Source organism: Pimephales promelas, chromosome 2 (genome assembly GCF_988280905.1).
Source record: "Pimephales promelas chromosome 2, fPimPro1.hap1.1, whole genome shotgun sequence".
Lineage (NCBI taxonomy): Eukaryota > Metazoa > Chordata > Actinopteri > Cypriniformes > Leuciscidae > Pimephales > Pimephales promelas.
This window is the reverse complement of record NC_142770.1, coordinates 35,724,457-35,750,956: the sequence shown is the minus strand read 5'-3', so window position 1 is coordinate 35,750,956 and position 26,500 is coordinate 35,724,457. Positions and strand designations below refer to the sequence as shown.

Here is a 26,500-nt window from a genome sequence, read left to right as displayed (position 1 = left end):
CTTTGCCTCCCGGAGGGCACTTGCTGCACTTGCAGCTCCCACATTTCGGGTCACATGCTGCTCCAATACTATCCCACTTGAACCATTCAAACACCTCCTTATTCGTGACAGTGGTGTTGCTGAGGGTTACTTCTTCCATTGTCATTGAATCCTCACTCAAAACTTTGGAGTCCACAAGGACTTCCTTGTACACCATTAAGGAAGTTTTCATAGACCTCGCAAAGTGAGTTTCAGACTGGTGCAGCATTAGGTCGACCACCTCAAAGAGATCAGGGTGAGTCCCGCCAACAGTTTTGCCCAATGGGCCATCCCAGAGTACTAGATCCCCTTCCAACTTAAATGGCTGTGGAACTAGACGACCTTCCCTGTGGCTGATCAGAAGATCGATGTTCTTAGGACGGACCAGCTCTTCTGCAGGGACGTCAGGAAAGATCTTTTGAAGTTGTTGCGGAGTGACAGGCCGACTTATCTCCGCAATACTCTCCAGGCCATAGCAGAGCAATTTGTGTTCCGCTACCTTCCCCTTGATGGTCTTCACTCTTAATCGCAGGGAGTACCTCTTTGTTATGACTGTCGTTTTCATCCCTCCTATTCCATGGACAATTAACTTGATGCGCTCACCAATTAATCCAAGGCGCTGAGCAGCGTTATTTGTTATATAGTTGGTGTCAGAGGCAAGGTCAATAAGAGTGCCTATCAGCTGGCCTGAGTTAGTTGTCACTTCCAGTAACATCATTATAACTGGGTACTCTTTCAATCCACCTCCAGCAGTACAGATCGTGGTTGATGCTTTGTTGGAAAAAGCATTCCTGAATTCTGCTCTTAATTCCGGATTGACTTTCGCCAAGAGCTCTTCTTGCTTGCTGGTCAGCCCGAGGCCTTTCCTCTCGGCCCTTTTAGTACCTTGCACCTCGCTGCCAACGTCTTTCTCTCGAGCGATGTAATTTGAGCACAGCAGATAGTGGTGAGGCTCTTCCTTGCGGCAGTTCATTTTACTGCAGATGAACTTCGGGTTGCAACGGCCATCCTTTTGGTGGAAGCACAGGCAACAATTGCATATTTGATGGGTCTTTAGATGGGCTTTTCTCCTCTGGAGATCCCACTCCCTAAAGGTTTTGCAGGCAAACAGCCTCCCAGCATGTGTCTCATCGGCACATGCAGTGCACAAGCTCAAGCGTGGTTTCGACTGAGACTCTCTTCGGCCTGAGGTAGCTTTGGAGAACGCTTTCTTGACTCCTCCTTCTGGCTTGTCTACCAAGCCCTTCACCGAGAAGCTTCTGTCCCTAGGGCTTACCTCTAGCTGATCCAGCTCCTCCAGGATCGCCTCCTGCTTCTTCAGGAATCGCAGTAAGCAGTCGAAGTGGTTATTCGGATCAAACCCATTCACAGGCTCAGTCTTGTGTGCAATCCATTTCTCCTTCAGAGCACTTGGTAGCTTGAATTCAAAGGACTGTGCTACCCAACGGTTCTTTATTACCTCCTCTTCTCTTAGGATCACAAGGTTACTTAGGGCCCGCTCCACCGCTTGAATCAGCTCAATTGCTTTCCTAGGGTTGTCTCCCTTTATAGAGGGTAAGCCCTGAATCTCCTCGGATATCTTCAGAACGATTCTTGCCTTGTTTCCGAAACGGTTATCGAGGCGCCTGAACATTTCATCTGCCGATGCACAGCTAGACAGAACTAAGCCTTTCTTCACCCTTTCCTCGAGACTTTCCAGGAGGTGGAACCTTGTAACACCAGCTGTACTCAATGGGTTTCCCAGCTCTTCCAGCTCTTCCAGCTCTTCCCACTCAGCCTTCCACCGATAGTAGTCAGTCATGTCTCCCGAGAATTTGGGCAGGCGTGTTCTTTCAAGACAGATCTGTGGTCGGAAGCCGTATGCCCCGGGATGTAGGTCAGGGATACTTTGTCGTGGTGCAAATGGAAATGCAGCCGCTCCAGTACTGTGTACAGGTGGTACGATTGGAATTTGTGTTTTTTCAAGACTGATCTGTGGTCGGAAGCCGTATGCCCCTGGATGCAGGCCAGGGATGCTTTGTTGAGGTGCAAATGGAATTTGGGGCTGCGAGCTATCTCCAGTGGGCCCCTCACCGGACTCGCTATGCTCTTCATTCGTATCTGCTCCTTCATCCTCTTCTACCTGCTTTAACGTACGCCAGCTCCGTACCGAGTCATGCAGTCTGTTGCCCAGATTGTATAATTGCTGCTTATACGCTGTTGTCTTGGCTCCAGGGACAAGACTTTCCCATTCAACCACCTTCTCCTCTAGCATTTTGATTCTCTCCAGCAGACCCTCTCTCAGGACTTGAAAGTCGTCCTCCGACAAATCCTTCACATCGGTGTCCTCCACTTCAGTGCATTTTTCCTCTGCACCATCGGCGTACAATTTAAGGTCGACATATGCAAATTTAGACCATAACGTCTCCTTAGCAAGCCGGAGCGTTTCTGCATAGGTGGCAAGACAAGTCGCCATTTTCTCTTCTACATGAGCCACTTCTTTTTCTGTTTCTTTTTCGCCATCCACTTCTCCTAGAGCGTCAACATATTCGAGTCCAGTGTCGTGCAGCTTTCCAAAGTCCACACCAAGAGCTGTGATCTCGTCAATAAGCGCCTTTTTTTCTAGGAGGTCTATAGTGAGTGACAGCTTTTTGGCTCTCTTGCTGAAAGAGCTCTGTGCTGTTGAGCGCTTTCCTTTCAAGGCCACTAATTCTGCCGAATCCATCTTCCTTTCCTGCACTGACCAAGGTGCTATTTCACAGAGGGGTCTATTCGGCCTGTTCCTCTTCCCTTCGAGCTCCTTCACTGGTCAATGTAGATAAGACAGTGGCAAACTTGGCTTAATGCTCTCGGGCCCTTGGTTTATTACTGTTCCGTGTTCTCCCCACGGAAAGGGCAACCCAGTGCACAAAGGATGGATATTACTCAGGATTTAACTTTATTTGTTTTATTTCACAAATAAATAACCAGGTAATAAACCTGAGAAGATAAGAAAATACAACATTTAAACTTTCATGTGTATACTAGTTAATACATAATTCAAATAACAATATGCAAAAAATAAATAACATTAATCAAAATACAAAACATTTATAATAATAATAATCACTATATAAATACACCATAATAATAACAGTAATCATCAACACATAATTTTTATGTACATGCCTCACACTTCATACACTATGAGCCATAATCAAGTCCTACCAAACCCATACAAGCAGTAAACTACAGCTGGAACTACATTTCCCAGAATGCCCCACGGCAAACCGGGAAGAATAACATTACTCACATTAAATACCAGCCCGCGATTTATAAGTCAGATAAAGTAAACACAAATGGACACATCTTCTATAGCGATGTTTTAAGTAAGTCTAAAATGTTAGCTTTGTCTCACGGGTACCTCGTCAACTTAGTTAACTTTAGCATTATCTTTCTCATGAAACGGACACAAACACAGTACAATATAGATGCATGGGTGAAAGGCAAACAACATGAAGCATACATCATAAAGCAGACAAGAAACATTAAAATTAAGAGAGCTTACCAAGTGGGTGCACACCGGGTTGAAGTCAATATAGATTCAATGAATCGCACTTCCTTTAAACATAGTGAACTCCGGTCACATGTTCCACAGCACACTCATCTCTTAAAGAGGCACTACACTATTAGGCTACAAACCTCAAAACGTTTCCAATATCTGTTGTAACTCTAGTTCAATGTACACATCTGAATTAAACATGCAAATAATAATAATAATAATAATAATAATAATAATTAAATAATAATAGAAATAACAAAACTCCACTGAAAACAAAACAAAACATGTGTAGAAATAATTATATGTATTTCAAAAGCAATAATTGTTTTTCTAAGTATAATAAAAGGAAATGTGCCTTCTGAAAAAAGAAAAAAAACATTCAATATAATAGTGTTGTATAAAGAAAATAAAAAGCAAATATAACTATCATCACAAAGATGTTGTGTATAAGAAAAAGACAAAGAAAGTTTGTAAAATTAACTTCAACTGTCAGAAGGACAGATCATAAAGAACCAATCATGTACAGAAAGGAATGTTCAAATTCAGAGGAACAGTTCAGAAGAAACGTTAATAATAAAGATTGAGAAGATTGGATCAGTTGTGCTCCATTTTTGGAATAGCCTACTTAAATACAATTTTTTTTTTTGGAATACTTGATGCGGCCCGGCCTGACCCAGACTCATATCTCCAGCGGCCCCCAGTTAATTTGAGTTTGAGACCCCTGATCTATGAGAAGACATCTCAAATATCCTGCTTGCTTACAAAGAGTCACAAACACCTATTGTAAGTAGTACTTCTCAAAAGCTCCTGTTTTGTTTCATTTGCTGATTGAGTCTTCCTGACAGAACTTAAGCTAAAGCTTTCATTTCTCAGTTCAGCTCAGCTGTTATTAGTCAAATAAGACAGAAACACACACATGAGAACTGAGAGATCTTTAATTATATTAATGACAGAAGAGAGCGAAAACAGGACAGTCTCTGACTCCATATGTGACACATGAAACACTTCTATAAACACACAACAATATTACAAATAACTCTCTTGAGCAATTGAGTTTGGAGTTTGATGAATCAAGAGTTGTCTCTAATAAAGCTAAATGCCATAGAAAGAAAGGGTGTGTGAGTGAACAGAATGGCATTGACTTCATGATGTTGAAACTGAAGTGCAGGTCCGTGAATGAGACGCAGGCTTTAGCACTGAAACACAGCAGGGAAACGCTGCACTACTGTCTCCAGAGTGTTCGTCCCGTGTGTGTGTCGAATCCTGATGTGTGTCAGTTCTACAACAGCAGTGAACAGACTTCATTAACCCTCCGACATCAGGCCTGATGAACATGTACAATAAACAGTCAGCCAGCGGGTTCAGGAACAGGAGACATTCAGAAAAAACCCCAAATATATTGGGCAATACCATGCTGTTGTGACTGTAACTGTAACTGTTACCAGCTCTATATTCTGTAATAAAAGTCGTGATTATGTCGGGGAGAATGAGAAAAGTGTAAGTCAGAAGCACCAGGAACAAACTGCCCAAAATCTTTTTGCGCTTTACTGAAGTAAGAGATATTGCCCGTGAAAGACCGCGACAAGTGCCGATAAAACACAGAATGATTATGGGGTAGGGGATTAAACAGGCGATCGATACGCTCAGAGAGGTTAACAGAGAATCAGAGCCTATATCTGCAAAGATCAGAGGAACAAACCAGACGATCACAGAAATAACACAGCAGACTTTCAGTGAATGATGAGTTCTGTACCAGATAGGATGAGAAACCAGAAGATATCGTTCAAGAGCAACACATGCCATAAAATACAGACCCGCTATCAAACTATAATCATATGCATCATCCAGCTTCTGTAACCCTGTGATTGTCCATGTTAATCTAGAAATGATCTGAATGAGATCTGACAGAATCAAATGAATAACAAAAACTGGAGTGGAGCGCTGAGATTTGAGAAGAGCACACAACGCACACAGAGTTAAGATCATGATCACAATCTCAATGGCGGCAATGGTCATGATAATTATTGGGTCTGCAGACTCAAGTTTCCAGAAAAATTCCCACATCTGATCGACACTTTCATCTTGATAATCTCCTCCACTTGATCCGTTGACGCTGGCGTTTTGTTCTGCCATTGTTTCATGAAATCTTGACAGGCACTAAAAAACAAACCAGTCATTAGTTTAAAAAACATGCATACATTTACTATTGTAATCATGTATTTCCTTTATTAAAAACATTAGAGATAAATATATGACGTGACATGTTTTCTGTGCGATGAAATAAGGTTCCCCTTCAGGGACTACCGCTGCGTGTAATCGCAGTGGGAACGCCCTCAGCGTGATGCGTCTGAAGCATGAATGCAATCAGTCAATGGAGAGAATGAGCGTACGGCGAGTGACGTCATCGACCAGGAAGCTATAAATATCCCCTGAGCACACAAGCCGCCAGCTTTTTTTACTTCAGCAAGCTCTGTATGTGTGTCTGAAATCTATCGATTGTGTTTGTCTGTTTTAGACAGGAGTTTCTCACTATATGAAGTTTTGTTAATAACTAAGTTCGGGAGGAGCACGTTCAGATAATTAACACGAGTGGACGGCAATCAGCAATCAGCAACCAATGATAAGAGGGTATATATAGACTCAGCAGTCTTACCTCGATCCATTGGCAGTTTGCAGCATTTGGCCATGTCCGAATCTAGCTCTTCCTGTTTTCGATAGAGAATCTTTCGTCCAGAATTAGGAATCTTTTCCGCAACCCGGTATCATCCCATGGGCGTCAGGCCAAACAAACGGGTCATCGCCACCCCGGGCGAAACATCCGCAATCTACTTCCGCGGTATCTTTAAACCGGACCATTCAATAATTCCTGCCATAGAGATATGGACAAGGCAATGCTGCCATCTTAACGCAAAGGAATGGACATTCCTCCAGCGTCGGCCGTCGCAACAGGCAGTAAGTAAGTTAAGCCACGCTGCAGATCCAGTCCCGGCTGATCCACACTCTCAAACATCTGCCGGGTCAACTCTGTGAGTGCTTAGCTGAAAACTTTCGCGTCCCTGATTGAACTTCGCATCGCTTCAATCGTTGAATGTCGAGCATTTACGCTATCCGGATACTAATTGTGATCGATATAAATAGTTTCTGTACAATGATTTGCGTTCCTTAAACGCGATGCTTCTTTATGGCGTAAAACTCACACGTAAACAGTAGGGCTGGGAATCGATTCTAAAGAATTGATTCCTCGATCCCAAAAAGAATCGATTCCTCGATCCGAGGCGTTAGGAATATAGAGTCGATTCCAAAGCTAGGAATCGATTCCATTAACAGGAATCGACTCCTCTTTTAAGATTTCAGAAGTTCAGACCAATTCTAACCCGCAGCTTCACCATTTGGTTTACTAATCCAGAACGAACAAATCGGCAGGGAACCACCCTTAGAAATGACAAATAAATAAATGAGAAACAACGGAGCTTTTACACTAGGCTTGTTACGGTGAAATGCCATATATGGTTTGTATCCTGTGTTTGCAGCGGTCCGAGCGCATTTGTCCCCGACGCCCCCCGCAGCGTGGGTCCGGTTCCACACCCAATTTAATTCTATCGAACCTTGGTGCGTTCGCGTGCATCTTATGTCATTGCAAACGTGCACGGCGCTCGATGGAAAGCAGAACGTGGGTAAATATTGTGTATTTACTTATTTATTTTTAGTAAAATTGCTTCTACTATGCGCAGTTAAGTGAACAATACAGGTTTATTGTACGTGTGTCGCATAAGGTGGTTTTCTGCTGCTTGCAAACGGACCCGTAAGAATACAGTGGATTTACAAATATGTTGCTCTGATTCCACGTACAATGCTCGAATACACTGCAGGCTCACTCTCGCTCGTATCCAGGGTAATTCCTCAACACTATCATCCCTTACTCATTTAACTGAATACATCACAATAAGCTAAAACGCATGCACAGGATACCTTATTTCCTGAACAAGGGCGCACCCGAGTCCGTGCTGGGTAGTCAGTACTACCACCACCTCCTCCAGGTAGTCTCGGGTCCGGTACCCCAGTGCGCACCCGGTTCCCATAATGGCGTTCACATTAGCGATTTTTCATGCGAACCTTTCCCCGTTACGGACTTAACTGCCAGGGTGAAAGTTCCCTAAGCCATTTTGAAACGTTAATAAAGATGTGCATAATCCTGCAAAGATTAAATCGCCCCTCTTTTTCGCATCTTTGTTTGCGCTCAAGAAGATGATAATCGGCCAGCCAGGCCCCAATCTACTTCCCGCTCTTGCTCGGCTTCACACCACAGCTCATTTGCACGGGTACGTTTCTCCACTGCCCAGCAGTGACGTCTACTCTGCTCCCACTGAAGCTCTGTTTCTCCGGCTAATTTTCTATACTGCCCCAGCAGTGACGTCTCCTCTGCTCCCACTGGAGCTCTGTTTCTCTGGCTAATTTTTTCCACCGCCCCAGCAGTGACGTCTCCTCTGCTCCCAAAGGAGCTCCGTTTCTCTGACTAATTTTTCTACTCTGCCCCAGCAGTGGTGTCTCATCTGCTCCCACAGGAGCTCTGTTTCTCTGACTAATTTTTCTACTTTGCCCCAACAGTGATGTCTCATCTGCTCCCACAGAAGCTCTGTTTCTCTGACTAATTTTTCTACTTTGCCCCAACAGTGATTTCTCATCTGCTCCCACAGGAGCTCTGTTTCTCTGACTAATTTTTCTACTCTGCCCCAGCAGTGATGTCTACTCTGCTCCCACAGGAGCTCTGTTTCTCTGACTAATTTTTCTACTCTGCCCCAGCAGTGATGTCTACTCTGCTCCCACAGGAGCTCCGTTTCTCTGGCTAATCTTTTCTACTCTGCCCCAGCAGTGATGTCTACTCTGCTCCCACAGGAGCCGTGTTTCTTTCGGCTAATTTTTCTACTCTGCCCCAGCAGTGATGTCTCATCTGCTCCCACTGAAGCTCTGTTTCTCCGGCTAATTTTCTATACTGCCCCAGCAGTGACGTCTCCTCTGCTCCCACTGGAGCTCTGTTTCTCTGGCTAATTTTCTCCACCGCCCCAGCAGTGATGTCTCCTCTGCCCCCACAGGAGCTCTGTTTCTCTGGCCAATCTTTTATACTCTGCCCCAGCAGTGATGTCTCATCTGCTCCCACAAGAGCCGTGTTTCTTTCGGCTAATTTTCTACTCTGCCCCAGCAGTGATGTCTCATCTGCTCCCACAGGAGCTCTGTTTCTCTGGCTAATCTTTTCTACTCTGCCCCAGCAGTGATGTCTACTCTGCTCCCACAGGAGCACCGTTTCTCTGGCCAATCTTTTATACTCTGCCCCAGCAGTGATGTCTCATCTGCTCCCACAAGAGCCGCGTTTTTTTCCCGGCTAATTTTCTACTCTGCCCCAGCAGTGATGTCTCATCTGCTCCCACAGGAGCTCTGTTTCTCTGGCTAATCTTTTCTACTCTGCCCCAGCAGTGATGTCTACTCTGCTCCCACAGGAGCCGTGTTTCTTTCGGCTAATTTTTCTACTCTACCCCAGCAGTGACGTCTCATCTGCTCCCACTGAAGCTCTGTTTCTCTGGCTAATTTTTCTACTCTGCCCCAGCAGTGATGTCTCATCTGCTCCCACAGGAGCTCTGTTTCTCTGGCTAATTTTTCTACTCGGCCCCAGCAGTGATGTCTCATCTGCTCCTACAGGAGCTCTGTTTCTCTGAATAATTCTCATATGAGCTCTGTTTCTCTGGCTATTTTTTCTACACTGACACAGCAGTGATGTCTACTCTGCTCCCACTGGAGCTCTCTTTCTCTGACTAATTTTCACTCGGCCCCAGCAGTGATGTCTACTCTGCTCCCACTGGAGCTCTCTTACTCTGGCTTATTTTCTACACTGCTATAACAGTGACGTCCCCTCTGCTCCCACTGGAGCCCTGTTTCTCTGGCTAACTTTCTACACTGCCACAGCAGTGTCGTCTCCTCTGCTCCATCTGAAACTCTTTTCTCTGGCTAATTTTCTTCACCGTCACAGCAATGATGTCTACTCTGCTCCCACAGGAGCTCCGTTTCTCTGGCTAATTTACTACACCGCCACAGCAGTGACGTCTCCTCTGCTCCCACAGATGCTCTGTTTCTCTGGATAATTTTCTACACTGCTCAAGCAGTGACCTCTTCTCTGCTCCCGCAGGAGCTCTGTTCCTCTGGCTTATTTTCTACACTGCTATAACAATGATGTTTTCTCTCCAGTACATCACCATTTAGAATTATTATTCCTGCTAAAACCCTTAATTGATTATTTCCTCTGTCCAGCAAGCTTGGTCTCCAAGCTAACGTCGCACGCATCAAAATTTATTCTCCAAGCGGTATCTCCCAGGACCCTTCAATCCTATATTACCGCTTGGAGGTAACATAAAGAAAGGAAACGATAAATATAACGTCTCTTATAACTTGCCTTCCCCCGATTTTTCTCTTTCCAATCAAATCTTTTATCTCCTATTAAAGGTTATTTGAGCGGCAATCCAGTTTTTCCCATAAACTGTCGTACGGCACTACTTCTGTGGAGTTAAACAATTCACAAACCCTGATTAAAGGGATCCAAAGATCCCAGCCCACCCGCCCCCGACTCCGGACACCCCATAACACTGGAAATTCTCATTAAATGTATTCGGCTTTCCGCATAAGCTACCAGCCCTTCAGTTCCACTCACACACTCAATGCCACGTTTAAATTACCCTTTTTCGTTTTTCTTAGACACTCAAAAAACCGCCATCACTTTATGAGCAGAGTGAGTGCTTTCCCAGAGGAGCCCTTACATTTTTCTCCTTCATCCAGCGAGCAGTTGGTCTCACAGCGGATGCAGTGTGAGAAAAAATCTCCTGGGCAAGCACTCAATTTTTCCACTTTTCAGTTTTCCTTCTTCCATCCAGCGAGCATCGGTCTCACAGCGGATGGAGTGAGAGCTTTCCCAGTAGAGCACTTAAAATTTTCTCTTTCATCCAGCGAGCAGTTGGTCTCACAGCGGACGGACATGAGAAAATTTCCTGGGCAAACACTCATTTTCCCCTCTTGTCAGGTTTCCTCTTTCCGTCCAGCGAGCATTAGTCTCACAGCGGACGGAGTGAGAGCTTTCCCAGTAGAGCACTTAAAATTTTCTCTTTCATCCAGCGAGCAGCTGGTCTCACAGCGGATGGAATACGAGAAATCTCCTGGGCAAACACTCATTTTCCCCTCTTGTCAGGTTTCCTCTTTCCGTCCAGCGAGCATTGGTCTCACAGCGGACGGAGCGAGAGCTTTCCCAGTAGAGCACTTAAATTTTCTCTCTTTCATCCGGTGAGCATTCGGTCTCACCGTGGACGAGAGTACGAGAAAATCTCCTGGATAAGCACTCATTTTCCTCTTTTCAGGTTTCCTCTTTCCGTCCAGCGAGCATTGGTCTCACATCGGACGGAGCGAGAAAATTCCAGGTAGAGCACTCATGTTTTCTCTTTCATTTCAGCGAATATTTGGTCTTACAGTGGATGCAGCGTGAAAACCTCCTGGACAAGTATACAACAACCACACCTTGTTCGCAGTCAACAAGGGCCATCAGTCCAGGCAGTGAGCCAACATCACGGGCCTCCCTGACCAAGCATCCAGGCCCCTTCTCGAGATGCCAGCCCGCCATTTCTTGGCACACTTTGGGGGGTCTTTAGTCCGGCGGCTGTCCTCTGCTCTTTAGCCTTTTGGGGGGAGTACTCTGGGTTCGGGCAGAATTCCGAGCACGGAGCCCTCCCTCCGGACAGCACGCCAAATACGCATTGAATCTTACTCACTCAAAATTATATGTAAGTGTGAACTCGTGAAATGAAGTTTTGTTAATAACTAAGTTCGGGAGGAGCACGTTCAGATAATTAACACGAGTGGACGGCAATCAGCAATCAGCAACCAATGATAAAGGGGGAATATATAGACTCAGCAGTCTTACCTCGATCCATTGGCAGTTTGCAGCATCCCTCCTCCACCCCTTCTCCACACTCCTAGTCCTGCACACTCCTCTTTCTAAAAAATCACTTACATACGGGGGGAGTACTCTGGGTTCGGGCAGAATTCCGAGCACGGAGCCCTCCCTCCGGACAGCACGCCAAATACGCATTGAATCTTACTCACTCAAAATTATATGTAAGTGTGAACTCGTGAAATATATATATATTTAAAAAAAACTATATGAGCGAGCAGTATAGCTATATGTGGCTTGTTTGGGAGTGCAGTGCAGCATGCCCTGTCGGCTCTCGAGGGAGTCGATTGTGATCATTGCGAGCGCTTTCCGGTTACTTCTGCCCGTGTAGAGGCACGTGATGATGTTGAATTGAGATTATCCAGTTCTGAGGAGCTGGATGTCGAAGGTTTTGCATCAGAGGAAACTAGTTTGTCACAGTATACTGCAAATGAAGGTTTTATGGATGTGTTTTCTCAGGCTGTTGAAAAGCTCAGTATCGAGTGGCCAGCTGATAGACAGGAGTCTAATAGTAAAATTATACTATATTATAGATTTCTGTCTGCACGACCTCAACCTGCGGTGCTTTCTGTTCTTCCCAGATCTTCATGCAAGAGGTTTCAAAGACCTGGGTTAAACCGGTTTCAAGTACCTCAAAAAGAGAGCAGCAGAAACGAAGTGTCACGTCTCGTGCCCCCCCGCAGAGAAACAGGAGGGACGAGGCGGGGCGCGCTCTGGCGCGGCCTTCTCGTGGTAGGGCTGATCTGAGGACAGTCATTATCGCCAAGGAGGCCGCGTCAAGAAAAAAAAATCCTGACGTGCTAAACGTCATGACTCTGAGGGTGGTCCCCATCGTGAAAGACTTGAGTTCACTGCACAAAAACACGGTGCCCTGTCTTTCCCGATGTCCTCAGGGGTCTGCTCTACTAACCCTGCCTTTACAGGGCGTAGAGAGACTCGGTGAGCGATTTCCTGAGGGACGCTCGCCCCCTCCGAGGAGGGTTGTGGAGTGCTCAGACCAGCTGTTCCCCGCCAGTGTGTTACAGTGTGGTTTGTCTGTCACTCGGGATGTTCATCCAGAGGCTAGCCTCGAGAGGCTGGTTCCCTTAGTAGAGTTTCTGGCGGAATGGAAAATTCTCCCCAATGTTTCTCAGTGGGACCTCGGTTCAGAGGGGTTCTGCCCACAGTGGTGAGCCCCGAGCAGGCTCTGGTATTAGAACAGGAGGTAAATACTCTCCTGCTGAAAGGAGCTATAGAGAGCGGGTTCCTCCACCCAGCAGGGAGTTAGGACACTACAGCCGGTACTTCATCGTTGCGAAGAAAGATGGGGGGCTGCGTCCCATTCTAGATCTGCGTCTCTTAAATCGTGCTGTAGGGGAGCTCAAATTCAAGATGCTCACTCTCAAGCAGATCGTGTCACAAATCAGATCCGAGGACTGGTTTGTCACAATAGATCTAAAGGACGATTACTTCCATGTATCTATCCTCCCTCAACACTGGAAGTTCCGGAGGTTCGCTTTTGGGGGCGAAGCGTACCAATATCGGGTTCTTCCGTTCGGCCTAGCACTGTCACCCCAAACATTCACAAAGTGTATGGATGCTGCTATAGCCCCGTTAAGGCTGCAGGGCATCCGTATTCTGAATTATATAGACGATTGGTTAATTCCAGCTCAATCGGAACAACAGGCGGTTCGGCATCAAGGTGTCGTTCTTGCTCACATCAAGAGACTGGGGCTGAGGCTCAATGCCAAGAAGAGTGTTCTTTCTCCATTACAGAGATCCACTTTTCAAGGTGTAGTGTGGGATTCGACGATGATGCAGGCACGATTGTCACCTGCTCGTATTGCTTCGATTCTTGCCACAGTAGATCAGGTCAAGCTAGGCCAGGCTTCCACTGTAAAACAGTTCCAGGGACTGTTAGGACTCATGGCAGCTGCGTCCAACGTGATACCTTTTGGCCTCTTGCACATGAGACCGTTACAGTGGTGGCTCAGAACCAAGGGATTCTCCCCGAGGGGAAATCAGCTTCGCATGATTGTGAGTTCGCGACGGTGTTGTTGCGCCCTGATCATGAGGAAAGATCCTTGGTTTCTGTCCCAAGGTCCTGTGTTAGGAGCTCCTTGTCGTCGCGTTATGCTAACGACAGATGCCTCTCTCACGGGTTGGGGGGCGATCATGGATGGTCGCCCGGCTCAGGATCTGTGGGAGGACCAACATCGTCTGTGGCACATAAATTGCCTAGAGATGTTGGCGGTGTTTCAGGCTCTGAAACACTTCCTCCCAGACCTAAGGGGCCACCGGACAGACAACACATCGGTAGTCTCTTATCAACCATCAGGGGGGTCTGCGTTCTCCTTTACAAACTGACACGTCAGATCCTTCTATGGTCCCAGGAGAAAAATTCTTTCTCTGAGAGCTTTTTATCCCCCGGGGTATTTAAGTCAGAGGTGCAGACATCCTGTCAAGACAGGGGCCGAGGCCCGGGGGATGGAGTCTTCACCCCGAGGTGGTGGAACTCCTTTGGAAAAATTTCGGTCATGCCGAGGTAGACCTATTTGCTTCTCGAGACACATCACACTGCGCTGTGGTTCTCTCTTAGCCATCCAGCCCCGATGGGGTTGGATGCGATGGTACATCCGTGGCCGAGGTCAAGTCTGTACGCATTTCCTCTGATCGCTCTGCTCCTGGGAGTTCTGGAGAGGGTTCGCCGGGACGGGCTCAGTCTTCTGCTAATTGCCCTGTTCTGGCCGGCTCGAGTGTTGTTTGCGGACCTAATGTCTCTCCTCGACTGCTCTCCCCTGGAGATACCGATCAGGAGAGACCTACTCTCTCAGGCGAGTGGGTTGATCCTTCACCCCCGCCCAGAACTATGGAGACTGTGGGCTTGGCCTCTGAGGGGGCTCAGCCCATAGCTTCTGGTCTCTCGACTGAGGTTGTTGAAGACCATCCTTCAATCCAGAGCTCCCTCCACGAGGAAGTTATATGCCGCGAGGTGGAAACTTTTCACCTCTTGGTGTGGAGAGCACCAGCAGGACCCAGTTAACTGCCCAGTTGGTACAGTGCTGGATTTCCTGCAGGACCGTCTCTCCACTGGGTTATCCCACTCCACACTGAAAGGTGTACATGGCGGCCTTAGCTGCTTACCACGCCCCTTCAAGTGGAGGTTCCCTAGGGAGACGCCCACTGATATCTCGCTTCCTTCGTGGCACTTTGGGGCTGAGGCCTGCAGTTCGCACGAGGGTACCAGTTTCGGATCTGGCCATCGTCTTAGGCCTCTCTAAGGTCTCTCCCTAGCTCCTTTTGAGCCCTTCGAGGAAGTTTCGGAAAAGTTTCTTACTATAAGACTATCCTTCTTCTATCTCATCTCTAAAAAGAATAGGAGATCTTCAAGCAATTTCGGTGGCTCCCTCGTGCCTGGAACTTGCTCCTGGTTCGGTTAAGGCCTTTCTCTGTCCGAGACCAGGTTATGTTCCTAAGCTACTAACTATTTCTGTCAGACCTATAGTTCTGCAGGCTTTCCGTCCTCTGCCTTTTCTGGCGTCACACCAGGAGAAACTTAATTTGCTGTGCCCCGTTAGGGCTTTAGATGCTTATGTCCACAGAGCTACCCTGTGGAGAAGATCGGAACAACTGTTTGTCTGTTCTTGGGTCACCTAAGCAAGGGTGTCCTGCATCTAAGCAAAGGATGAGCAAGTTGGTGGTCGAGGCCATCTCGCTTGCTTACGGTTCGGCCCATCAGCCTTCACCTTTGGCTGTAAGGGCTCATTCCACCAGGAGTATGGCTGCCTCTACAGCTCTTCTTTCAGGAGCTTCTCCTCAGGACATTTGTGATGCGGCAGGCTGGCCTCACCGCACACTTTCGTCAGGTTTCTTATTCGCCTGACCTTAGCTCAACTCCCGGGGCTCAGTTTCTCTCGTCGGTTTGTGTCTCCTATTGACACACGACAGGGATTTGGTCGTATGGGGATGTGGGTATTGCGTTCCCACTGTGATCACATGCAGTGGTAGTCCCTGAAGGGGAACGTCCTGGGTTACGTATGTAACCCTAGTTCCCCGAAGGGACGGACGCTGCGTGTCCTGCCATACTCCCGGCATCCCCTTGGGTCGCTTGCTTCAGTAACTTTAAGCTGGCGGCTTGTGTGCTCAGGGGATATTTATAGCTTACTGGTCGATGACGTCACTCGCCGTACGCTCATTCTCTCCATTGACTGATTTCATTCATGCTTCAGACGCGTCATGCTGAGGGCGTTCCCACTGCGATTACACACAGCGGTAGTCCCTTCGGGGAACTAGGGGACGTTTTCTCAGTTTGCGTCACCTGTTCTTTAGAGGAGTGTGTGTAATGTTAGAAAGCTTGAAATATGTGAAATGTCAGATTAAAGTTTGTAAATCCTCCATTTGAACAATATGACAGAAGCAAGAATGCTGTTGTTCTGAATATTCAGTCCAGCACAGCTGCAAGTGTACAATGGTTTATTAAAGGAGGAATAAATCTTGAAGAACTTACGTTACTGACAGGAGTGTGTGTTTGGTCTGCAGGTCAAAGCAGAAGTTTGTGGAATAACACACAGACTGACAGATGTTTCACAAGTTTCCACTGCCGTGTTTAAAGAGCTCTTCATTCACTGCACACACTGGAGAAACACACATCTTAAAGCTTCTTGATCTAATGGAGGAAATGCCTGAGATTACACACACACACACACACTATTTGATCCAACGCGTGAAACTGGAATTACTTAAACACACAATTCACTCACAAATAAACTTATAAACTCAACTTTATATCTGATGCTTTCAGTTCACTCAGAGTTTATAACTCTTTTCCCGCAAGTGTTTTAAGAATAACATATTAAAATATATCGCAAATAGTGTAAGGCGAGACACTACAGGTGAATAGGGTAAAAATATTAACTTACAGATATCACCATGAAACTTTACCAGTTGATCACTCACATGAATAGGAGAAAAAAATGTATTGAGAGTTTTCTGTAATTTTATGTTTAAATATGCTAATCAGGCTATAACTAATTAAATATCCGCTAAATTGCATATATTGAAGTGACGAATCTGACCATTGAAAAAAAACAAGGTTGAAAATTATTTTAGCATATTGTTGATATATTCAATGAAAAGACATTACCAGAGGGGATTATGAATATCTCCTTTTGTTCCCCTGTCAATCAGAAAATACTGCCAATAGACTTTAACAATTGATTTCAATTGATTGAATCATAAAAAGTCATATAAATCAGGCCAAGAATGACATATGAACAAATCCTTCAGACGACAACTTTTGATAAAGTAGGGTGAAATCTACACACGCAAACAGACAAAGTGTAGTAAAATAAAGACCTAAATGTGTTTTCTTGTTTTCTGCACAAGTCTGAAAGAAGATATGTTACTGAAAACAAATGTCCCAAAATCTCAAATTGACCAGTGAAAACAAACACGATGTTTTTGCCTGCCGTGTCTCACCTTAAAACAGTAGTTCACTTTAAAAAATGTTTTTGCTAATAATTTACTCACCCCCGTGTCATCCAAGATGTCCAAGTCTTTCTTTCTTTAGTCGAAAAGAAATTAAGGTTTTTGAAGAAAACATTTCAGGATTTTTGTCATTTTGATGAACGAGTTCGAACAGGAGAGTCACAAACGCACAGAACAGAGAAAGGCGAGCATTTGTGCTTATAAAACTTAAACATTTTTTTTTTAAATGAGCGATCGTTTCGCTTGATAAGACCCTTATTCATCGTCTGGTGTTGTTTAAAGCCCTTTGAACAGTTTGCACTGAAACTGTCTTTTGGACCTTGAACCGTTTGGTTCCCATTGAAGTCAATTATATGGAGAAAATCTTGGAATGTTTTCATCAAAAACCTTAATTTCTTTTCGACTGAGGAAAGAAAGACATGGACATCTCGGATGACTCCTTTAACATTGTCCTTTAGCATATCTTTTAGCAAAAATAACACATTTAATACGCACTTAATACAGTATAATTTAAATATATTAAGTATGTCCAAAAGAAAGCCCAATTTAAATGCATTTCCTCTTCACCTGGGAACACAGATGATGAAGTTTACGATCATCATCAAATGAATCTCAAGAGCCTGAAATGGAAACTGGATCCGGCAGAACCTTAAAGAAAACTTTCAAACCTGCTTTAAACAATTCCACCTTAATTTCTTTAGTTTGTTCTCCACATAATCAAGCTCACTAGAGAGTCAGCAAGCTGAACAACATGTGCTAACGTTTGAGCAAAGGCTGAAACACAAGGACACAATAATTCCCACATGAGACGACATGATCTTACCGGGAATCAGACTGAAGACTGAAGACGCTGCTCATCAGGAGATGATGATGGTGTGTATGAGCTGCTCTGCCATCTTTTATCTTTTATAGCCTGAGTTAACTCCACAAACACCAAACAAAGATGCATTAAACATCATTAACAGTTAATGCACACGCAACCGCATCAGCAATCAGCAAACCACACTACACAATATACAACCATTAACAGCAGCACAAATGTTATACAGAGGAGAATGTGTATAGCCATTAATACAGTCATATAATACTAAGATTTTCTTTTATCAGATTATGATTATACAGTAAGGGCTAAATAAAGACAAAATCTTAAAGCAACTTTTCATTCATTTTCTCATCATTTCACTAGGGCTGGGTATCGAGTTCGATACTTTGTAGGTACCGACCCAATTGCCTTGATCCTACCGAGTATCATGAAGGATTTAACCTGAAGCTCTTCTACTGAGTCTCATAATTGATTTGGTTTCTGCCATTAGAAAACACTTCCCTATTGAGTGGATGTGGGGGATCTTTTCCTCAATTTTCTAAAGCTTTATTCCTGAAAGCTTGTTACTAAGAGATTCAATATGATTGCACATTTACTCATTTCCCATCAGCATTAATTCTTGATGAATAATGCCACAAACCACCTCTAATATAACACGAGTCATAATATAAAATCATAATTTACTCACACTCAAGTTGTTGCAAATCTGTATGAGTCTCTTTCTTCTGCTGAACACAAAGGACGATATTTTGAAGAACATTGTATATTTTTTTCTACTATGGAAGTTAATGGTGCCAAACAACTGTTTGGATCCAATCGTTCTTCAAAATATTGTCCTTTGTGTTCAGCAGAAGAAAGAAACTCATACAGGTTTGCAACAACTTGAGGGTGAGTAAATGATGACAGGATTTCCATTTTCGGATGGAGTCTCCCTTTAAAGATTTTAGTTTGATATTAGTTTATGATTTTAGTTTATGGAATAAAAAAGGTTTGAAATACCTTGGAGTTTATTTAGGTAACAATGAAATGTTTCAGGAAAACTGGGAAGGTTTTTTGGAGAAAGTGCAAGATCGACCTGATAAATGGAAGTGGCTCCTTCCAAAATTGTCTTACAGAGGAAGAACTTTAATAATGAACAGCCCAGTAGCTTCTGCTTTGTGGCATCGTCTGGCTTGTGTTGATCCCCCTGCTGGTTTTTGGAAAATTGCAGTCAATTCTTGTGAACTTCTTTTGGGACGAACTGCACTTGGTTCCACAAAGTGTTTCTGTTCCTCCAAGCGGAAGAAGGAGGACAAGGACTAGTTCATCTGGCAAGTAGAGGAGCAACGTTTCGTCTTCAATATATCCAAAGATGGATCCAAGCAATGGTCGAAATCTAATGATTCACTCTTTTGGATATTAGAAGTCTTGTACAGGACCATATAGGCATCTAAAGATTTATATGCCCTCAGCTTCTCTTTACGATCGGTTTCTCTATAATAAAATGTTAAAGTTCGTTCTGTACAGTTATGTCTATTTCTTTATATCTTTGAATGTCAGGGGGTTAAAAAATAGTGTTAAGCGTAAAGCCATTTTTTTTATTTTGTAAGGAACAAAAAGCAAATTGCATATTCTTACAAGAGACTCATTCTGTTTTGAACGATGAAAAATTTTGGAAGACACAATGGGGTGATTTAGCTCTGTTTGCACATGGTTCTTCTCATTCAGCTGGAGTGATGTTATTATTTAATAGATTTGAAGGCTCAATAATTGTTCACAAGAGGATACAGAAGGTCACTGGTTAATGGTAGCAGTGGAAATAAATGACATATGTTATATACTATTATGTGTTTACGGATACAATAACAAAGTGGCTAATAAAGAATCATTTGAGAAACTTGCGAATACAAGTACCACAGTGATTCAGGATAAGACAAAGCACGATTTGGACAACTGATTCATGTACTCGCTTACTATATAACCTTTGAACATTTTGAACACAAAAAGCTAAGCACTAAAACTTTAAAACAAGACAACTTAGCCAGTCGCCCTCCTGTGGTGAATTGTGTGAATTACACTGCTGCAACTTTACAGCTGTCACTGCAGTCAGAGGAAAACTTTGAGTTACAATATTTTGTAACATTTAATAAATTGTTGTTTGCCATGTGACGTAGTAAAACATCTGGCAATTACCTTTCAAATTTTCTATAAATATATTTTACATCTGCGATCAGGAGCGGTTCTAGGGTGAGTGGATATCCGGGGCTTAACCCAGAGAAATCCATGTGTCACGAAGGAATAAACTTTAAATAAAATTTTAATATTTGTTTTTTTATTGTTTTTTTTTTGTTGTTTTTTTAACAAGGTGAATATTTTTTTTGATAATTAAAATTAAAAATCACAATGCCACGCACCCTCTTCTTTCCTTGCTGACTCATCTCATGGTAAAATAGCAAGCTCAGCTCTATTATTGTTTTAATAAATAGCATTTACTTCACAACATGATTTTTGTGAGAATAGATAAAAAGAGGTGACTAAAGCATCTCCGTCTCCAGATTTGCAAGCTCCCTATGGTGGCTGAAACAGAGCAGAATTTTGCAAGCTTTTTCGCCTCCTTTTTCTGCAGCCGTCCTAACTGCATCCGCCGGACCACACTCTTATGGACGTGGCCTAAACTTCCAAACACCAGAATTATTCATTTACAATTGTGACCAAGTTGATAAATGAGATCTACAAGTGGTTGATATTTCAATAGTTTGGAGTAGTAACACAAATCCATATACAGGTCAAAACAGCAGGCCACCTCAAACATACACACAGATTTCATAACCTCATTTACAATCACAATATCAGGAGTATTTGGAAGGTTTTTAAAAGACTCACTGTCAGATGTATTTTGATGAAACCAGTTAACTTGTACAGTACTATATGCTTATGAATCTTAATACCATGTCCACAGATTACCTTGTCCAAGTCCTTTGCAACCAGATCAACTAAACGGTCGTGTCTGGCCACATACAGTCCTTTATAATTGTAGCATCCATTTAATATGTGAGCAACCGTTTCATTCTCCTGCTGAGTTGGATGTAATATGCAGTAGGGTTCATGCTTTGATGGGTACCATGTTGCCAGATTGTACTTTGTTGGGAGACACTGTAATCTTGCTTTAATCATGAATACTTTAATATCATCTGAGATTGAAGAGTTTTTCAGTACAGAATGAGACACTGAATGGTCAGCGAATTGAAGTAATGCAAGTTTTCCTTGTAGTCTGAGGCCCGTCCAGCGCTGTCCGTTCTGGGTTTGTCTGAGATGAAGAATTGAAGCTCTCGCATGTTTAATCTGTAGTTGGTGAGGTGTACTGTCGTTATTGAGGATCGCCAAGGTGGAAACCAGCGGATTGGTGATTATGTTATCGTCGAGTGCAACTACTTCTCCGTCGGGTCCAAGCCAGGAAATCCAAGAAACTGAGGCTCGTTGGTGGAAGCGGCAGACGCTGTAGACGTAAAAACAGCGATTCACGTGCTAATTCTCTAACAGTTGTTTCGTCATTATTGAGCATATTTAGAAGATGTCCTGTTCTAGAAGCGGTGTAAAGCCATTCGATGTTTGGGGCGCCGAGGCCTCCGTCTCCACACGGCTGGAAGATAATATCCCGAGTTGTATGGCTATTAAGACAGAACCATTTCCTCACCATCTTTACCGTTTCGTCGTTCATCAATGTGCATTGTGGAATATGTACGTTTGGGAAAAGATGTTGAATTTTAGCCACTGCAATCAGCCTGATGGCTTCAACTTTCATCATTATGGGGAGTGGGGCATAGTGGAGTGTACTCGTGACACAGCTCTGTGATCTGTTCCTCCCAATCACCACTGATGTTAAATTTATGTCCCAGATAAGGATAGGTTTCATGGCGTTCTGCATTAATGAAAAGGCAGGGGGTTTATCAGACTTTGCTCTATATACCATCTGTTTCCTCCACTGCAGCACATTTTGTATGTCTAAACCTGACCACCTTAACTCGTCTGTGCGGAGGAGCATGTTGGAAATTACACTTTCATGATCTCTTGAAGAGATTTCCACATGGTCCGCATAGCCTTGCACTGTGTTTGGAGACCTGCAGGCGCGCACTGGCACAGCCACTTCATCCAGGAGTTAATCGCCAGAATGAAATTGATGGCACTCCACGGGCACCCTGTTTTGATTCCCATTTTAAGTGGTATGGGGACAGTTAGGGCGCTTCCACATATTACTTGGATGTAAGAATTATTATAAACATCTTTAATTATGTCCGCATATAGCTGTGGTAGTCCTATTTCGTCCAATGCATAAAACATGATCTCATGGGGTAATGTGCCAAATGCATCACGAAAATCCAAAAACACGACGAAGAGCTCGGTAGACGAGTGTTTGAAGTCATCTATTCCCGTTTTATGACAGAAGACATGTTCATTCATCCCCTGCCTATTTATATAAGCTTTTTGCTTTGGTGAAAGTATTCCCGTTTCTACTAGCCAAGGAAGTATTCTTGCCAGTATAGACCCCTTTTGCGCCGACGTCACAGTTATGTCACGGCGCTAGCTGGAGGCAAAACAAAGTGAAAACTGGAGGCGGCCAATACAAACCAGCACAGATTCGGCTACATAATAAGGAGCTTAAATTATTACTATTATTAAACGTCATCTTGTTGTGTTGTTTGGTGCAAGAATTGATGAAAAATGAATATGCTGTATCTGGAACTTTATTTCTAGAAAATATTCACATGATTAAAATCGCACTGTAATGTCACTCTTTATATTGTCGTGGTCTCGGCAGAACTGCGGATCGTACACACAAGTCTTGTACAGGACCATATAGGCATCTAAAGATTTATATGCCCTCAGTTTCTCTTTACGATCGGTTTCTCTATAAGGTAGGTGTAGAAGTCAGGCCACTCACCCGAGGTAACGTTCGTTAATCCTGTCAGATCATCCATGCATTGAGTGAGTGTGTAGGCGGCTACAGGTCTGCCAATCTGGTTCCGTCCGTTAAAAAATAACTTTTGGAAATAACAATCACGGTCCTGGACACTGAGTGACCTTACACATTAAGATAATATCGGATTTTCTCCAGTCATTGTTAAAAAACAAGCTAATAATCCTTGCTAACTAGCGTAAGTGAAGCAGCCAGAGGGAACTTTCTGCCTCCGCCTAAGCTCCGCCCACAAAAAAACGTCACCGTGTTTACCAACTGTAAAAGGGTCTACACTTCATAAACCCTTTATAGACTGCAGGTAACAGGGAAATATCTCTCCAGGTAGACGGATCGTCAGGAATATTATCTTTTTTGGGAATACGGTGGATCAGGGCCCCTTTCCATGATTCTGGAACTTTACCATTTTCCAGACAGATGTTAAATATATTGGTCAGAATCGGGCACACCGTTTGTTTGTTATTTTTCAGTGTTTCATAGGTCACGCAATCAAGTCCACTTGCTTTATTATTGGGGAGATCATTAAGCACTTTCTCCACTTCAGTGATAGTGAACAGCGCAGTGTTAGGTTGGCTAAGTTGTACAGGGAAGAATGACCCAGCCCATGATAGACACACCTTCAAGCCTCACAGGCGCGCATTTAGAAGTGTAGTAGTTCTGCACAGATGGCACATTATCCGCGCTAACTGGTACACTTGGGTATGTACTGTTGTTAAGAATAATCTTGATTGCTCTAGATTTTCTATTCTGCCATAGATATGTAAGTTTATCTCTGCCCACCTGCTTTTGTGTATGGGTTTCACTCCGTGGCGCTCCCAGTGCTGGCTGAACAATGTCCCGTAAAAAACGCAACTCCGCCTCGATCCAGCCGGCAAGGGAGTCCGCGGTTTGGGTCTCAGGGAGGCCTCCGCTGACTCGCAGCATTCTCTTCAATACACGGACTGTGAACTTCAGGAAAGGTAGTCCAAACTGTCTTTCATTTCACACACACCAGCAATGATAGATTGAGTCTTCTGTATGTGTTCTTTGGTCACAGTTATGTCTTCAGTAGTGCTTCTGCTCGATCTTGTACGTCGGCCAGGTTGAGGTCTCTTGTCTGCTTGTTACACAGGTTGGTGAGGGCTTTTGGTAGATCCGGCATGACAGCCTTTGGCACACAGGACGCTGCGTACTCTTCCACAACAGACAGGACTACTGGTTTGATGATCTGCTCCTCTTGTGTGCGGCATTGCGAGAGGTTGTTGTAGAGTTGGGCTTGCTCAGCAGCGGTCAGAGGGGGGCAGAATGACCTTTTCAAGATTTTCCTTTTTTATATTGTTGAGAGTTGTTAAAAATGATGTCCTTGCCCTGCTGATACTCCACTTTCTTTAAAGAGTCCTCTCTTGGGGTGGCCCACTTGCACTTGTTGGATGTTACAGCTATCTCTTCTTTTCTTCATTGTTATGCTGCCATATGCTGAACAACACACGACACATGGGAGCCGCTCTCACCAAGTCCAGCTGTGCGATTGCAGTCGGCTCCCAACACAAACCCCTCAGATAACAGATCACTCGACATTGTCATTTAGACGCATGCATTTTCTGTAAAGCTGCTTTGAAACGATATGTATTGTGAAAAATACTAAAAATACTACAAATAAATGTGTATAAAGCTTGCCGCAAAGCACTGGAAAAAGAAAAAATGGGGGGGGGGGGGTTAGCCTCACGTTACATACTTCATATAGGAACATCTCGCGGCACGAATGTACCAATGTCTCCTGTTTAACTTAAATGCTAATTCTTTGCATTGTGATTTTATTTTCTGTTTTAGGTGCTCTTACTCAGCAGATGGGGACAGACGCCGTCACCTGATTCACATGTGCCAGACCGGGCTTTCATGTTTAATGCACTGGATTGGTTGTCCTTTCGCGATCGCGATACATAGGTGAAGCTGTCTCTTTAATTGCCCACTTTGCTTGGGTGTGCGTCCCGCTCAGGAAATTCGATAGCTGACTTTTTAGAGGCCTTTAGGTAGCCTAAAAATATTAATTGTCCATTTTCAATCATGGACATACGACATTGGCTCAAGAAAGCTCAAAGCTCTACATCACAACAAGACGAAATGACACCGCCTGCCTTCGCTCTCACCGCAGGACACCCATTCAAACACCGGGCGATAAACCCCAGCAAGTGCCGCGGCCGATCGAGTGACCAGCATTTGACTGTCTTAATGAGTGAGTCATTTAATCTTTAAATCAGCTGTTTAAATGGACTGATTCATTGTCGTCAGAAACTATACGTCTAAAATGTAGTCAGTTTCATTTTCAATACTTCACACATTTGCAATACTGCTGATATTTGGGGGAAAAGCACTCTGTGTGTAACATTTATTAACTATATTATATGATATAAATGTAAAGCACAAAAGCTCGTACAGGGACATAGGCTACTCGATCATGCAGATCACATATAGTTTAACATAACAGCAATTACAATATTGTCGTAGACACTAGGTATCGCTCAGCCCTATTTTGAGCACCCTCACTATTTTCAGAAGCACCCTCAGTGATTTGGTTCCAGAACCGGGCCTGCCCTCTGCTGGTACAACACACACACATTCAGGATCAATAGTTGCTCTAAAACTCCAACATTTTTGAGTTTATACTGTGCGTTTATACAAATAAAAAGGTTAATCTATGAATGAGAAAGTGTAATTTGCTGTAAAATAAAAGGTGTTTCACTGCCGCCTCATCAGGTCTGTCAGAGGTTGAAATCTAAATGAAGTCTTAATTTCTAACAGTGAAGTCACTGTATCTTCAGTCTCTGTTGATTCTGTTGACTGTGAGTCTCTGTAGTGGATCCTTATTCACCATCAGATGATCAGCAGAACATCAGACTGTCATCTATAACTAAAATAAAACACACACAGTCACATATGCAGTATGAGATATTACATCTGTCACATCTTTTCATAAGAAAACTAACTAGATAATCTATAATAATTCCTTCTCCAACATGATAATATAGCTTCTATCTGATGCTCAAAGTCACTTTACAAAATCAAAAGCACATGAAAGGTCACTTTCACACAACGGACAGATCCAGAACCAGCAGAAATCATCATTACACTCACTACAGATTTAATATCAGTTAATAACAACCCAAATCTCAGATTATAACACACATAAGGCGTCTTTACACAGAAAAAGCAGCACAGAAACCACAGGCGTCACTTTTGTTAGCGTGTCAGGCAGGTCGCGTGTGTGTGTGTGTGTGTGTAATATCGTCCTCAAGAAGATGATTTCTGGAATATAATATAACACAGTGACGTGAATAAGCATTTACCGTATCTGAGAGAAATGTAGCGGCGTGTTGATCTGCCAGTCTCTTCAAAGGAAGATTACTAACAGCCAAAGCCAATCGATTACACACACGACGACTCTGTTATTTTGCTGGTTTGCTTCACGATGTGAGTACAGGACTCATTTACTTTATTGTCTCTTGTTGGCTGACATGTTTTAATTTGGCTAAAACAATATGGAGCTCGGCCTATATGTGTTGTCTTCCGCTTCTTGACTGTCGCGCCGCGCGTTTGGTTGTCATGACTATGGCATAGTTTAGAGCGGCACAAGTTGGTGCTCATTTACACTGAAGCAAAACAATATCAGAGTCATCTTTGACACTAGCGGCTGAGGCGGGTCAGGCCGGCATATTCTCAGTATGCTTTTATGCGGCATTGTGTCTTTACACAGAACTTTGAGCA

At 43.9% G+C, this 26,500-nt stretch overlaps 3 protein-coding genes across 9 annotated transcripts in view; all 3 read right to left on the bottom strand.

Moving 5' to 3' along the window:
• Positions 1 to 3,694, bottom strand: part of LOC148997269 (uncharacterized) — a 33,677-nt gene extending 29,983 nt beyond the window's left edge. The window contains exon 1 of the mRNA XM_089132972.1: positions 3,545 to 3,694. The gene's annotated coding sequence lies outside the window, so the exon portion shown is untranslated. The remainder of the gene's footprint in view (positions 1 to 3,544) is intronic.
• Positions 3,695 to 4,587: 893 nt separating this feature from the next.
• LOC148997268 (uncharacterized) lies at positions 4,588 to 5,689 on the bottom strand. The gene has a single exon (XM_089132495.1). It carries the CDS (start codon positions 5,669 to 5,671, stop codon positions 4,682 to 4,684), a length of 990 nt encoding a protein of 329 aa, XP_088988621.1. The 5' UTR covers positions 5,672 to 5,689; the 3' UTR covers positions 4,588 to 4,681.
• A 15,259-nt stretch (positions 5,690 to 20,948) lies between these two features.
• Positions 20,949 to 26,500, bottom strand: part of LOC148997267 (NACHT, LRR and PYD domains-containing protein 3-like) — a 133,946-nt gene continuing 128,394 nt past the window's right edge. For all 7 annotated transcript variants that reach the window (XM_089118817.1, XM_089118815.1, XM_089118824.1 and 4 more), the window contains one exon: positions 20,949 to 25,646. In XM_089118817.1, coding sequence (XP_088974943.1) covers positions 25,637 to 25,646 — 10 coding nt within the window. In that variant the 3' untranslated portion in view covers positions 20,949 to 25,636. The remainder of the gene's footprint in view (positions 25,647 to 26,500) is intronic.

Excerpts from the sequence above, each read along its gene's own strand:
- LOC148997268 (XM_089132495.1), bottom strand. The coding sequence starts at position 5,671 with ATGGCAGAACAAAACGCCAGCGTCAACGGATCAAGTGGAGGAGATTAT.